The sequence below is a fragment of the Mustela nigripes genome, chromosome 2 (assembly GCF_022355385.1).
Source record: "Mustela nigripes isolate SB6536 chromosome 2, MUSNIG.SB6536, whole genome shotgun sequence".
Classification (NCBI taxonomy): Eukaryota; Metazoa; Chordata; class Mammalia; order Carnivora; family Mustelidae; genus Mustela; species Mustela nigripes.
In genome coordinates this window covers 160,728,425-160,743,816 of record NC_081558.1, presented here as the reverse complement: position 1 = coordinate 160,743,816, position 15,392 = coordinate 160,728,425, and the positions used below count along the sequence as shown (strand labels likewise).

General features: G+C 44.3%; 1 protein-coding gene across 2 annotated transcripts in view; it reads left to right on the top strand.

Annotated features, from left to right (window-relative positions):
* The window catches only part of TMPRSS7 (transmembrane serine protease 7), a 27,889-nt gene extending 19,162 nt beyond the window's left edge, over positions 1 to 8,727 (top strand). For both annotated transcript variants that reach the window (XM_059388128.1, XM_059388127.1), the window contains exons 8-13: positions 301 to 411; positions 1,230 to 1,346; positions 2,231 to 2,402; positions 4,382 to 4,650; positions 6,190 to 6,326; positions 8,164 to 8,727. In XM_059388128.1, the coding sequence (XP_059244111.1) occupies positions 301 to 411; positions 1,230 to 1,346; positions 2,231 to 2,402; positions 4,382 to 4,650; positions 6,190 to 6,326; positions 8,164 to 8,334 (977 nt within the window). In that variant the 3' untranslated portion in view covers positions 8,335 to 8,727. The remainder of the gene's footprint in view (positions 1 to 300; positions 412 to 1,229; positions 1,347 to 2,230; positions 2,403 to 4,381; positions 4,651 to 6,189; positions 6,327 to 8,163) is intronic.
* The last annotated feature ends 6,665 nt before the right edge of the window (positions 8,728 to 15,392 follow it).

The following is a 15,392-nucleotide window of genomic DNA, read 5'->3' as shown; positions in this document are numbered from 1 at the left end:
TTTTTTTTTTTCCTTCAAAGAAAATCTCAGGATGCATTTAGCTGTAATTAAGTACACAAATTGCCAGAGTTGAATGTGTTTTGGCAAAAGCAAAAACCAGACCTGACCAACTCGGAGCACTAGGGATTACAGCAAAGTTTCAACCTCTGCTTTTCTCTGGCAGGTATCAGGTTGGAGGAAAAGACACTTGGTATTTTATGGAAGTCATCTTAGCCATGTGCACCATTAGAAGGGCACTGCTGGTTCTCAAAGGCCGGTGATGACTCAGGCTCATGAGCTTTCTGTCTGTTTTCCTTCCAGTGACTCCTAAGCCTGCCTGTAATGCCAGTTCCTTAAGACAGCCCAGCCCTCTGGTCTGTGACGGCTTCAGGGACTGTGAGGATGGCCAGGATGAGCAGAACTGCACTCAGAGTGAGGGAGAGTCCTCTGTGCTCTGCCCTTCTTCCTGTATACTCCGTTAAGTGGGAACTGAATACCCCTGGGGTGTGGGGTAGGACAACTGATGTGTGCTGGTGTTGCCAAGACTTACCCAGTTTCAGCACTGAAAATCCCAGTTCCCTGGGTTCCTCCTGGGCCCAGGCAAAATGGGACAGTTGGTCACTGTTTGAGTTGAGTGTGTGTGTTGAGCGTGTGCATGTGTGCACGCACGTGCGTGTGTGTCGTGTGAATACTGGAAGATTTTCGTTGCTTATTTGCTTTTAATGCCGCTGGAGAGTAAAGGATGCTGAGGACGTGATCTAGAGGGACCTGCCAGATACCGTGATGGGCATGTTCTCTTCTAGCCCCTGCAGAAACACACACCACTAGAGCTGTGAACAAATGTGCTGGGATTCCCAAAGCCTGTCCTTTCCCCCCATAATGCTGTGAAAGGACTGGATATAGTATTGACCTTTGCTCAAAATTTTCTTGGAGAGCACGACAAAATAATCAATAGGCCACGGCCTAAAGAAACCAATAAGGCCAACCGCTTTGCATGTCTGGAAGAAGAAAGGAGGGGCCATGGGATTGATTCTCAACAGGTGGCCTGCCTGCCCGCCTGGCTTCCAATGGCTCTGCTGGGGTGAGGGGGCTGGTCACCGTGGGCTCGCATCATTGCCCTCTGCCATGTTGCCCAGAATGGCAAATACCAATGCCCGGGCAACCCCATCCTTGGAGGACGGAGTTGAGTGTCATTCCCTCAAGTCTGTTTCTGGGCAGGAAAAACTCTACCCTCTTTTGTTCATTTTTAGGCATTCCATGTAGCCACAGGACTTTTAAATGCGGCAATGATATTTGCTTTAGGAAACAAAACGCACAGTGTGATGGGACTGTGGACTGCCCAGACGGAAGCGACGAGGAAGGCTGCAGTGAGTAGAAATACTCTCCTTCCGACTCCCTGTAGTCCCTCCTTGAGTCCCAGTTGTTCATTTTCATTCCCTTCTTGGGGTCAATCCCCCTGGCAAAAGTTGGGGTCCTGGGAAGAATAGTAAATATTGGAGAACTGCGACTGAAATGGTTTCTCAGAATAAAAACCTCTGGAGGGGATCTTCTCTGCTTTCTCGACAAGCATTAAAGCCTCAGGTGCTTATAATGAGAACTTCCACTTTCTGGTAATTCTAATCAAGGGAGAGGCTCCTAAATAAAAAGTCCCCGAGAAAAGAAACTGAAACTGGAACGCAGTGGATGACTGTGACTTAAAATGCCAAGCGCTGCTGCTTTCTTTGGCTACGCCCTGAAAACTATAGTCTGCCATATGTTAGTTTGTGGTCTCTAACTGGCTCCTAGGCAGCAGGGTAGTTACGCATCCTTATCAAAACATAACTGGAAAATAATTGTTCTGGTAACGACTTTGTTTTAATAGGTTTTCACATGTCTTTCTCTCAAATCAGCGCGCTCCCAAAGACGCACTTGCTTCTCTTGCGATTGGAACTAATCTTTTCCTCCCCAATCATCTAAGCCCTAAGGCTACTGTTCCTATCACGCAGCTGTTGCTAAAGAGGCCCCTCTTCCTTGAATCAATGTGCTTTATTGTCCAGAGACTCTGTGTCCCGCCTGTTCTCCGGAGGAAGTGGTCTGGGGGTGCGTTTTCTCTAGAGAAGCAAGAGGTTTCAAATTGCTTGCCTGGTGCCTCAGTTCCCAGTGCAGCTTGAAACCCGATTTAATTTCCAGTTTTTCTTCCAAGTCTGCTCCACCCCTCACCCCCCCACCTCGGGTCTGCTTTTAAGTCACATGGCCCTTCCTTTCTCCGAAGGCTGCAGCAGGGGCTCCTCCGCCCTCCACCGCATCATTGGGGGCAGCGACACACAGGAAGGGGGTTGGCCGTGGCAAGTCAGCCTCCACTTTGTCGGCTCAGCCTACTGCGCAGCCTCAGTCATCTCCAGGGAGTGGCTTCTTTCTGCGGCCCACTGTTTCCACGGAAACAGGTAGGGCATCTCACTTCTTAGTCTAAGAGGGCACACTCTCTGATCTCAGACCATACATCTGCCCTCAAGCTGTGGAAGGAAGCTGCCCGCTGGGGACATTGGAGCAGTTCAAATGGCGTGTGTGTGTGTGTGTGTGTGTGTGTGTGTGTAGAACAGGCACTGGACTTCTATTTGGAGAGGAAGGGTAATTTCCAAAGTGGTGGTTGGCAGGGGTAGGGGGGGGGGCCCTCCCACATCACCAGGCAACTAACTCTTTGACGCCAGTCTAGTGTCTTGCAATTTAACTCAATTCTGACCCTGTCTGCTTGCAGATAGCATCAGATTAAACAGGTGGAGGGCTCAGACCTAGGAAACATTTCTCTCCTCCCCACCTCAGACACCTCTTCTAAGTCCAGGTTGTCACTATTCTTCTGGCTCAACAGCTATAGAGGTTCTAACCATCTCTTCTTAGGGTTTAGTAAATTTGCTAGAGCAGTTCATAGAACTGAGAAAAGTGGTTTACTTTCTAGATCACTGGTTTATTGTAAAAGGGTGTAACTCAGGAACAAACAGAGGGACGAGATACACAGGACAAGGTTTGGGGAAAGGGTGAGAAGCTATCATGCCCTCTCCAGACCCCTGCCCTTTTGGGTCTTTATGGAGGCTTCATTACACGGCAAGATTGATTAAATCATTGCCATTGGCAGTAGATTCAACCTCCAGCCCCTCTCCCCTCCTCAGAGGTCAGTGAGTGGGACTGAAAGTTGCAACCCTCCAATTACATAGTTGGTTCTCCTGGCCACCAGCTCCCCGGCCTTAGGTGGGGTCCAAAAGTCAACATTAACATAACAACATAATAAAAGACAGCTTTGTGGCTCTATTCATTTAGGAAACTCCAAGGGTTTTTAATATTTGAATAAAGTAATAATTTAATGAAATAAAAATAAAATAAAGTATAAATAAAATATAAAATAAATGAAATATAAATAAAAATAAAGTAAAAATAAAATAATAATTTAATATAAAAGGGTTTTATATAATTGAACTATGTGCTTCTTGTGGAACTTACAGAATTCACGTTCATGATTAAAATGGCTATGCTTGTCTTCGATCATTAGTCTTTTACACTATGACACTGTTCCAAGTAATATGCTAACCTTAATACTCCCCCAGGTCCCCGATGCCAACCATGAGATGTCAGGCCAGCAGATTTGGGGCCACACTCTTTGAATTCTGTCCTTATTTTTCTTGCAAAGCTTTCGCAATCTCTTCACCCCGCTAGAACAATCTCTTCATCCCACTAGAACAAGGCTGCTGTGCAGGTGGAGATGGACACCTCACATGGAGACCACAAGACCCTCAGTAAATTTGCGCAAGGCCACAAAGGTCAGAAGTAGAGTTCTGGAAGGGCTGGCAAAGAGTGGGGTCCTTGTGAATGGTCATGCTTGAGTGGTTGTAGCCATGATCTTTCAGGCTTCTGGTAGATGGATGACAAGAAGGAATTTCATCAAATTCCTCCTTATTGCACTTTGATTTCTAAACTCTCTTGAATTCATATTATTTGAATTTGGCAACAGGATTCCCAGATCATTGTCTTACCGGCCCTGTCTGTCTCCATCAGATGCCTATGTCAGCATGAATAGGAAGAATGTAACAAATTAATTCTGGTCACATTCTTGACCTGCATGTGGCTCATGAAATAGCAGGGGCAACAGAATTTCCAGCAGTTCTTTAGGATGGCAGAGGGACTTTTCTGGAACATGGCTATCATGCACCACTCCTACTAGACCTTCCTTCAACTCTGTTTACTAGGAGACAGGGAGGCTGGGAAAAGTTGTGTTTTCCGCCATGCCCACGGACAGAGCCAGGGACTAGAATGGGGCTGGAAGGGAGGCCTCCTTTTCTCAGCACTTGTCAGGTTGCAGAGGGCTTGTGTCCAAACCCTGGATGGTTCTTCAAACCCTGGCCACTGACTTCATGCTTCCTTCCTTTTCTGCCAGGTTGTCAGACCCCACGCCATGGACTGCTCACCTCGGGATGTACGTGCAGGGGAATGCCAAGTTCATCTCCCCAGTGAAGAGAATTGTGGTCCATGAGTACTATAACAGTCAGACCTTTGACTATGACATTGCTCTGCTACAGCTCAGTACAGCCTGGCCTGAGACCCTGAAACAGCTCATTCAGCCAATATGCATCCCTCCTGCTGGCCAGAAAGTGCGTGGTGGGGAGAAGTGCTGGGTGACCGGCTGGGGGCGAAGGCACGAAGCAGGTGTGTGAATGGGTGAAGGGTCATGCCCTCTCCCTCCGGATAATACTAACTTGCGTTGATGTAGTGCTTTGGGGCTCATGGGGTTTTTTGTATATGTTCTTGTTTGAGCTTCCTGATAATTCGAAGAAGTAGAATGGAGGCAGTGTTAATTATTTCTATTTTATGACGTTCTTCCTTTGCCCCAAAAAGAAGCAAGACCCACCACATCAGGGGCGGCAGGGAGGGAGGGTTCTGAATAGGGCAAGATTGGAGAGACGGTATGGGCCTTTTCCAAATTTTGCTAAGTTTTCCACTACAGAAGAGAGTTCCTCTTTACTCAGGTTCCCTTTCACCCAAAGAAGGGATTCCTTTTCTTAAAGAAGAGAACACCCACACCACCCCTCCCCCCAACAAACCCTATTATGTCAAGTCAGAGGCAACTATCTGTAGGGTTGTGCAGATCTGTCCATCACAAGGGCAACTTGCCAGGTAGATGAGAGTCAGGGCTGAAAGCCAGCCTGTCCTTAGCTCCCCAGAGTGCAAATTCAGGCCTGAGGGTACATCAGCCTAGAACTGGACCGCCCAGAGGGGACACCTCTGTACAATCCCTTCACCCTAGCTGGCATCTCTATCATTATGCACAAAGGTCAGAGTGGTAGGGACGTCCAGATGTCCCCACATCTGCTCCATCAAGATGTTTCACTGTCTAGGATTAAAGGTTGATTCTGAATACGCAGTGAGAGGAAGAAGCCACAGCTTTGTGAGTACTGCCCCAGGGCTGACGCTTTTCCTTCATCTCCCTGACATCTCAGATTCCCCGGGCAGCCATTTCCAAGGGTTTAAGGACAGATGCGTTTTCTGCCAACTTTGACTCTTATCCTTGCCCTCCTTTTGACACTCTCTAAACGTTCCTTGCGGGCAGCTTCTGCAGGGCTCACTGCTGGCATGTGAGTTAATGTCCCAGGGGCCTGCTGGGATCTCATGGCTCCAATCCCCATAACCTATCAGGACTGTGCTCCGGGCTTTAATGACATTATCTTAGATCACAGGAGGGAAGAGTCGATTCAAACAGCTTATCATGGGACATCTCTTTATAAGCATGAGTGTGAGTGTACTTACTTTTCGGAATCATTTTAGCCAGGCAGGATAAAAAGGAAGTGAAAAGGGTATAACAAAACTGTTATGTCTTTATGGTTTCCAGTTCTCTCTCCTATATCTGATTATGCTGCTCCATTTAAAAGGTAGGCCTCGCAACCAGTATTAGTGACTATTGGGATTCACAGTCCTACCGGAAGCAGGAAATATGTAGTGAGGGAGTGTGGCTCAGCTGGAGACAGAGTCAGACCTTGGGTGTGAGTCCTGCTCTATTACTTGCTGTCAGGTCGGCCACTACCTCTAACCTCCTCAGCCTCTATTTCTTCATCAGCGAAAGGGGGATTATAAAAGAATTTCCATAAAAAATTGTTCTGAGGATGAGGAGAAAATGTGAGTAGGTGGTCTGACGGCACCCCGAGTAAGTGTAATCATTATCCTGATTTCCACTTCCCATGTGTTTTCCAGATAATAAAGGCTCCCCTGTTTTGCAGCAAGCAGAGGTAGAGCTCATTGACCAAACCCTCTGTGTTTCCACCTATGGGATCATCACTTCACGGATGTTGTGCGCAGGGGTCCTGTCAGGCAAGAGAGATGCCTGCCGGGTAAGTCATCGCACCTTTCCTTTGCCAAGATGCCATGCTTTCCATACGTGCTTTCATGTGTAGTTTGCACAACACTGGGAAAGAACTAGGACAGGTATTTCCCTTAATTCAGAGACTAATTATAATCTAATTGTCTAAGATCAGGGAAAGGCGATTAAATAATTAGGTCTTTAAAACTCAATATTCTGCTTCCCATGTATTTTCCTCATTTAGAAAATGAGATTTGGATTTATCATTCTGCCATGATTTATTTTCTTGTAACCAAGAACTAAAAAAAAACAAAGCAGTCCTCTCTCTCTCTCTCTCACACACACACACACACACACACACACACACACACACAGAGTGTCTTAGGATGGTTAGCAGCCATTTCTCTACTGAAATACCAGGGTTTTATTCACTTGCTCCTTTGATGCATAGGCTGGGGAAAGGGAAAGAGGAGTGGGAGAGGCGACAGAGGACACTCGTTCCTATGCCTCTGGTTAGGCCTTCTGACGGGGGTCAAGTTGGAGTTCATGTTCATGGATATGTTTCCAAGTCTCAGATTCCAATCTATGCAGATAACTGTATGATTGCCAAAAGGTGAACAGATGCTTTTGAGGCTGAAGAGGGCAGTGGGAGCTGTTCCCACATCTCTCTAAAACCTTAGCCACTATGCCACAAATACTCATTGTAATAATGGATTTTATCTTCTGAACTCCTAATTTGTGGCAAGCACTAGATCCTTTACATAAATTCATTTAAGTCTTTCTTTCACGACCATTTTATGGAAGAGGAAACTGGACATAGAGAGGGTGAGCAAATTATCCAAGGTCACACAGCTAGTAAATAAATACCTGAGCTGGAATGTGAACCCTTATCTGTCTAATACTAAAACTGCTATGTTTTGGCTGCTTCCTTCCTGAGGCTAGGCAGTCATATTGTCCTATTCCACCTAGCCATCAGAGTTTATAGGTCAACTTAGACTTAGTAGAGCTGGTATGGCAATAATTAAAATAAAAAGAGCCCAGTTTCTCACCAGCCAGAATTCACTTAAGCAGGGTTGGAACTGGGCGGTGGGACTCGGGGGCAAATTCGGAATGCTTTTTTATCTTTGCCTCTAGCTAAGTTGCAGGTTTACCTGTTCTCCAAACTAGAAAAATAAAGCCCAGATGTTATAATTTAAAGGATAGATACTGTAGGAATTATGTTTACACTTTGAATTATTTTCATCTTTGCTTTTTGAAGTTGAGATATCAGAAGGGACTCTCAAATGAGGGTGATCTGTCCTTGACAGCTGTGGGCCAGCAAGCCATGGAGGTTTCCTCAGGGTGTCATTCTTCATTGTTCTTTGTCAGAATCCAAAGCCAACCACTGAATTTGCATGGCCCCAAGGCAGAGGTCAACTTTTCAAGATAACCCTGGTTCCTGATGTTGTTGTCAGGGCTAAATGATCCCCAAACAGAGTTTGGCAGACAGCTCACACTCAACAAATGTTAGCAGTTATTACCATTACTCTTAGTACTTTGGCTACCTCCACTACTATTGAGTTTTTTTTCTTCATTTGGGGTGTGTGGAAGTTGTTTCCCCTACAAGAATATTGTGAAGATACTCTTGGACTAAGAAATTACATTTCTTGTGATAAATGCAGCTTTTTGACTTTGGGAAGAATAATTCTCAAATGACATTAGAAGTTTCATATTATTTCATATTATTTTCCTTCTCTAAACTACATAATAATTGGTCAAGTGAAAACTTTCCAGAATGAGAGTTTTGATACAATCCATTAAACACATTAATGACAAAATTGATGATCACAGAGAAAGATACTTCCTGCTTACATTATCTTCTTGTGTAGGGAGATTCGGGTGGACCTTTATCTTGTCGAAGAAAAAGTGATGGAAAATGGATTTTGACTGGCATCGTTAGCTGGGGACATGGATGCGGAAGACCAAACTTTCCTGGTGTTTACACGAGAGTGTCAAATTTTGTTTCCTGGATTCATAGATATGTCCCTTCTCTTTTGTAAAAGTACAAGTTGGAGTTTTGACTGTGATTTCTGGGATAGAATCTTAAAAAAAAAAAAAAAAAAAAAAGCAGCAATTAACCCTTAAAGGAAACCCAATTTTTTTCCTTCTGTAAATTTCAGATTGCTTACATTTGGTACCTATCGAAAGTCAGAGAGATTAATATGTATTTTATTCCATAAAAAATTGCCTCAAGGCTAGAGTTGTATTCCTTCTTAAACATCAAGGGGCTATTGATTCAGAAATGGAGGAAAACCTAATGTCATGAATCAAGACTCTTAAATAATGTAAAAAATGGGCAAGGTGCTCAGGAATCCATTCTTTATGTTTCTATTCAAGGTACAGATATTTATAAGGATTTAGTCAAATCTAATTTATTAAAATAAAAAATTCCATTAAAAATGCCTGATTTCAGTATTATAATAAAAGTAAATGCACCAAATGTCTCTTTTATAAATGCAAATGAACCCAATCTCAGTTATTGACAAAAGAAGTACCTATATTATTGGTTTCCAATCCAATTTTGTCTAACCACGTAATAACAGACTTTCTTCAGGCATGGCAAAGGGTTATATTGTGTACAGAGAAACCAATTAACTAAACAACAAAACAGACAACTCAACTCACTTGGCTATTTCAGGATGTCAGGATGACATTCAACTATATGCACTAAAATCATGGAATGAAGCATCATGGTAGTTCGACTGAAAGCACTTACGTGGGATTTAAGGAATTGTGATAATCCTGTTCATCAGTTGAATGAGAAGGGAATTTTTAGATGGTTGTTTTGAAAGTCAAATTTTTCAGAAATATTATCATTGGGCTTCTGATTTTTTTTAATAAAACTCTGATGGCTTAGACTTATTTCTATTTTCAGGGTATTATAATACCTGGCATAGTTGTAAACCTGTAGTACATGCTCAAAACATCATAGTTATTGATTTATTTGATCTTGATTTAGAAGGTTTCATATTTAATCTTGGAATAGGCTTTCCATGAACAGAGGCCTCACTTAACAATACCACTGACTAGTTGAAAACAGCAGGAAGGAGAAGAATGATATCGTTTGTTTTCTCTGGGACAAAGTCAAAGAAGTAATAATGCTATTTTTAAGTAGGATCCAGAATAATGAAAATGGTTTTTGTGGGGTTTCAGAGGATCTTAATGGAACAGTAAAAGGAGAGAAAGAGAGCAAAAGGGGTCATTCTCTGGATCAGACAGAAAAACTGAAATATGGATTTAATATCCCTGAAATAGTGAATGATTTCCAGTTCAGAGAACATATTTTAATTTGCCAAAAGATTGTTTCTATCAGGTAAAAGACAACATTCTTTTTTTAATTTTTTATTTCTTTTCAGCATAACAGTACTCATTGTTTTTGCACCACACCCAGTGCTCCATGCAATCCGTGCCCTCTCTAATACCCACTACCTGGTTCCCCCAACCTCCCACCAAAAGACAACATTTTAATGATACCTTTCTGAATGGGTCCCTAAGGATTCAGTAACCCAGCTATCGCATAGTACAATTCAGAGTGCCAAGTGCACCCCTTAATTCACAAAGTGGGACTTAGCTACTAAATTCACTGTGTAGAAGAACAAATTAGGCTGACCGTTCTTAAAAACCAGGTTTATTTTGCCTGGGATTGCTATGACCTAGGTACAAGGTGAATAATTTTTTTTTTTTAAGATTTTATTTATTTGCCAGAGAGAGAGAGAGAGAGAGAGAGAGTGCTTGCAACCAGGGGGCGTGGCAGGCAGAAGGAGAAGCAGACTCTGCTCAGCTGGGAGCCAAATGTGGGAATCAATCCCAGGACCCTGAGCTCATGACCTGAGCTGGAGGCAGACATTTAATTGACTGAGCCACCCAGACATCTCTGAATTGTACTTTTTATTCATGGTCAATTCTAAGGAGATTTACTATTTAAAAACATCACCAACACCTTGAATAAGTTTGTGATCTCAGTTAGGAGATGGAGGAGGGCTAGCATGATCTATCAGATTCATTGCAGGGAATTTTTCCAAACCACACATACATGCTACCATTCTACACACTTGGTTGCACAAATGTGAGTATACCATGTTCCTCAGCAGTGCAGGGGTGGGGAAAAGGCTCAGAAACACCCACCTAGCTTACTTGGCTATATTTTTGTCTAGATGACAGGATGACATGGAACTATATACTTCATTCTTGTAAAAGTGTGGATAGAGGCAAATCCAAAGACTGGTTTAGTTGGTAGACTGGAATGGCCTCCTTAAACCAAGACTGGCACATTTCCATGGGCCAGACTACTGGGAAATATTGCCCTCCTTTACAGTGTCTTCAAATCTGCAGAATGCAACACCACAAACCAACCCTTCCTCAACTGTTTCCTGCTTGATTAGTCTGAGAGGCTGACCCAGTTGCCTATGTTTAGAGTAGAAGTGCTTGTCACCTGACACCATATGGATACATATTGTTGTGCTTTCCAGAAGTACAGGCCTCTTTGAAGGTAATGAGATCCGTGGGTGCTTTGGTGATGTCACTTAGATGATGTTACTTTATTTTTTGGTTTATACAATAATCATTTGGAAAATTATTTGCTCTCAAAGGAGAGATAAAGAAAAAGACCAAGTACTATGACAAGCAAAGCAAAATTGAAAATCTTATACCGGTCAGCAAGTCTTGGCAACAAAGAGGTTTTAATTTTTTAATGTTATTTACATTTTACTCCTTAAGGAAACTAAAGCAATTGAGGCGATAATAACTTGAAATTGTATTAAAAAGAACTATTTGTGCAAGAACCGTATACTTTAAAAAACATGTTTGAACAACTTTATGAAAGAATGATACCCTTTAAAAAGCTACCCCTATAGAAAGAGATTTTAAAGAAATGGCAAAACCAAATCTGTATAGAATTTGTTTTCTCGTCCTAAAATCTTCAACTTCCATCAACAATTGTTTAATCTAAATTTGTTTCTACCTGAAGGGAGAAACATTACTTTCTTACTCATTCTGAATCCTTAGTTTAGAGTCAGACTGACTGGCAGGATGAAAAAGTCCTCAAGAAGAGATTGGGACACTTACCTACATTCTAGATCAGCTCTCTGGAGATTAAGAAATTTGCAGTTATCAGAAATCAGGAACAAGTTGCAAGTAAGAATTTAAGTAGTTCAGGTAATCTTAGGAGGTGTCAGCTAGTGTCAGTGATTAAAAAAAATGCAACAGGACAGGAATACAAATCAATATAAAAAGAAAATCTATTGAGTCAAGGAATATTGTTGGCTGCTAAGGGTTGGAGGTGGGTAGCTATTAGTTACAAAGATGATTACAGTCACAGAAAGTAAGGGAACATTTACTGAGACCCTGCTATTTGTCAGGCATAGGATTAAGTGCTTTACTCTAATTACTTCATTTAATTGTCTTTACTGGGTAGGAATCATTTTATAATGAGAAAAGAAGCTTGGGGTTCCTGGGAGGGTGGGTTAAGATTCCAACTCCATTTCAGTCAGGTCATGAGTTCAGGTGGTGAGATCGAGCCCCATGTTCAGAATTAAGATTCTCTCTCTCCCTCTCTTTCTGGCTCCCACCCCTCCCTGCTGTGTGTACACTCTCTATTTCTCTCTCTTGCTCTCTCTTTAAAAAGAAGCAGTAGCTCACAGATAACAAACAACTTGCTCAAGAACATACAGTGGTGAACCCTAAATCTGTTTGTCTTCAAAACCTATATTACCGGGACACCTGGGTGGCTCAGTTGGTTAAGCAGCTGCCTTCGGCTCAGGTCATGATTCCAGCGCCCTGGGATCGAGTCCCATATCAGGCTCCTTGCTCGGCGGGGAGCCTGCTTCTCCCTCTGCCTCTGCCTGCCATTCTGTCTGCCTGTGCTCGCTCTCCCCACCCCCCTCTCTCTGATAAATAAATAAAATCTTAAAAAAAAAATCTTCAAAACCTATATTACCATAGAGTTGCCAACAGTGTGCAAGGGATAGGTTTATGAAATTCTAGAAACGCATCCTAATCTAGTTTAGAGATTACATAAACCCTGCTCCCCACTACTCAGAAAGCATTAGGAGATCTGGTGTAGAGTGTGTTTGTGACCATTAACAATAGTTTTTTGATCCTCTGGAGGGTGAAGAAGATTTTAAGCATCTATTCGAGGAGAAACAGAGTTCAGAAGACAGCTGCGATTCATCCAACACAGGGAGGGACTCTCCCATTGAGACTGAGCTCCTGCAGACAAACCAGGGAACAGTGGGAAAGGTTGTCTGGGCCTTGGGTAAGGTTGGGGGTCTGGGTTTGAGAGGCCTTGGTGATTCTAGCCAGGGTCTCAGGCCCTGGGCCTAACACACCATTGTTGCTGAGAATATCATTTTATTATTCCAACTAACCGACATTTATATAGGACACCGTGCTCCACACGGAGCTAAGCACTGGGACTTCACAGGTACCTCAACGAGCTTAGACAAAAACAAAAAAAATTACTGCTGATCCTTTGTGTTAGCTCTTCAGGCTGCTTTACTGATTCTTGGACAGTAAGAGTCAAACGGACCCCACTTTAGGGTCCTCATCCTGAATGTCCCTCTTCTTTTGACACAGCACAGCTACTGTCCTTACCAACTTTAACTCTTTGTTCCAACTGCCCATTAAAAACTGAAGGAATAATTGGCATTTAACATGATATTAGTTTCAGGTGTACAAGATGATGATTCTATATTTGTGTGAATGATCATCACAGTAAGTCTAGTTCATGTCTTTCCCTACACAGTTATAGGTTTTTTTCCTCTCCCCATGAGAACTTTTAAGATCTACTCTCCGAGCAACTTTCAAATATGCAACACATATTCTAAACTACAGTCACCACGCTGAACGTTGTGTCCCCATGTCCTGTTTATTCCACCTTCTCGATGGGGCCTGACGTGATTGCCCTATTTGTAATCCCCCCTCCTCTTTCCCTAACCTTCACCACTAGACACTCCAGACTCCCATCCTCTGCTTTGTTTTTTTCCATAACACAAGGCATTTCAAATATTTTAGAAACGTTGTTTAAGCTTATTTCCCCTCATTAAATATAAGCCTCACAATGGCCATGACTTTTATTTAGCTATCTCTTTAGACATATCTCAAGCACCCAGAAGAATGTGTGACACACAGAGCAAGCACTCAGTACAATTTGTTGAATTAAATTGGCCTGAATCGGATGCATTTAGCCCAGGTACAACGTGTATTGGTCTCAGAAGAGACTGTGAATAACTTCAGGTGGAGGAGGCAAGTCAGGGAAGGTTTTGTGGAAAAAGTATATCTTGGCTAGAAGCTAAAGATGAGTGGGAACGGTCTATGCAGAAAATGGGTAGGAAAAGCATTGTTAGCAGAGGGAGCATCATATACAAAGAAGTGGGGGTGGCGATAGAATGGGGGAGGTGAGGGCTAGCACCGAAGAGGAATCTGATCAGAAAAGAGGGGTGTCCTATGAGTAGAAAAGAAGACAAGATGTCAGTAGGGAAAGGTGCAGAAAGGTGCAGGCTTCCTTTCTCTTTGTACCCTATATTCATTTTCTTCTGTGAGCTCTAAGAGGCCGACCCCCAACTTCTATCACCAGCTCCCAAAGGGGGTCACGGAAAGGAGAGTGGCAGGTGGAGAGCGAGGTCAGAGTATTTATTCCCGTCTGTTTCCTCCTTGCTGGGCTGCAGTCCTCTCGCCCTAGATACTACTGGGAGGGCCCCCTTTGAAGGCTCCAATTCTTTTTTAAAAAAGATTTTATTTATTTATTAGAGAGCATGAGCTCCCGGGAAGTACATGGGTAGAGGGGGAGGGAGGAGGAGAGGCAGAAGGAGAGAATCTCCAGCAGACGCCATGCTGAGCATAGAGCCCAAGGACGGCTGGATCCCAGTACCAGGAGATCATGACCTGAGCCAAAACCAAGAGTCAGAGGCTCAATGAACCCAACCGCCCAGGCACCCTGAAGGCTGCCAGATAGAGCCCAGATGACCAGATGATCCTGTTCCAGGCAAGAGACAGCTAGATATCCAATATTTACGAAGCAGCTGAACAGTAGGTATCAAGGATGCCAGACTTTGGGACACAAGTCAGCATCTTCTGAAGTGAAACGTATTTATATGCATCCTGTTGGGGCCTCACACTGGTCTCAATCCCTGTGTTGGGGGCAAGCCAGCTCAGAACAGAACCTTGAGAGGATCAACGCAAACAGTGCTTAGCAAACCTTATTCCAGGCTCCCCAGAGCAGAAGTTCTGAACTATGCTTTTTGTGTGAGTGCCTATGCCTGTCCCTCAGGTTGTGTGTGTGTGTGTGTGTGCGTGTATGTGTGTTGTTGGGGGTGAGGGGTGTCTGTGACTCGTCTTCTCAAAGGCAGATGATAATAAACATTTGTGAATGTTTTCTACTTGTTGGTAGGCACTGTTCCGAGGACTTTACTGACATCAGCTCTTTTAATCCTGGCAACAGCACCATTACGTAGGCACTAACACGCTGCCAACTTTACAGACAAGAAAGCTGGCAGGAAGGGTGAAGCCCAGGGTCTCCCTGTAGGCACCGTGTGAAAGGGGATTCGCCCCGGGCAGCCTGGGTCCAGAGCCTGCCCTCCCCTCCACCACCCCATCCTGTGCTCTGCACCCCATCCCGTCTCTTTGCCTGACTCTGGACTCATACAGGGAAGGCGTCATTTATTTTCCACCCGCTCGGAACCTCGCACGATGCCTGGCACGCAAGAGATGCCTCGGAGTTCCTTGCTGATGAAATGAATGAACTTCTGCTAGGCAGAGAAAGGCGGGCAAGCCCTGGCAGCAGGTGGCTCCTGGAGGCGGAACGTCCACTTTCCTCCGCGGGCACCGCGCTGCCGGGCCCATCCCGGCCACAGCCGCCACCCGGCCGGGCCCTCGGCTCCGCTTCTGCTCCGGATCTGCGCGAAGTGGGAAAGGCCGCGCCGGCAGCGCCCTGAACAAACCAGAAAAACAGCCCTCCTCTGCTCCGCTCGCGAGCCCACAGTAGGCGCGGCGGCTCTACCCCGCAGGGGCCTGGGGCGCCTCCCCAGCGCCAGCGCCGCCCCGCCCCGCCCCGCCCGCCGCC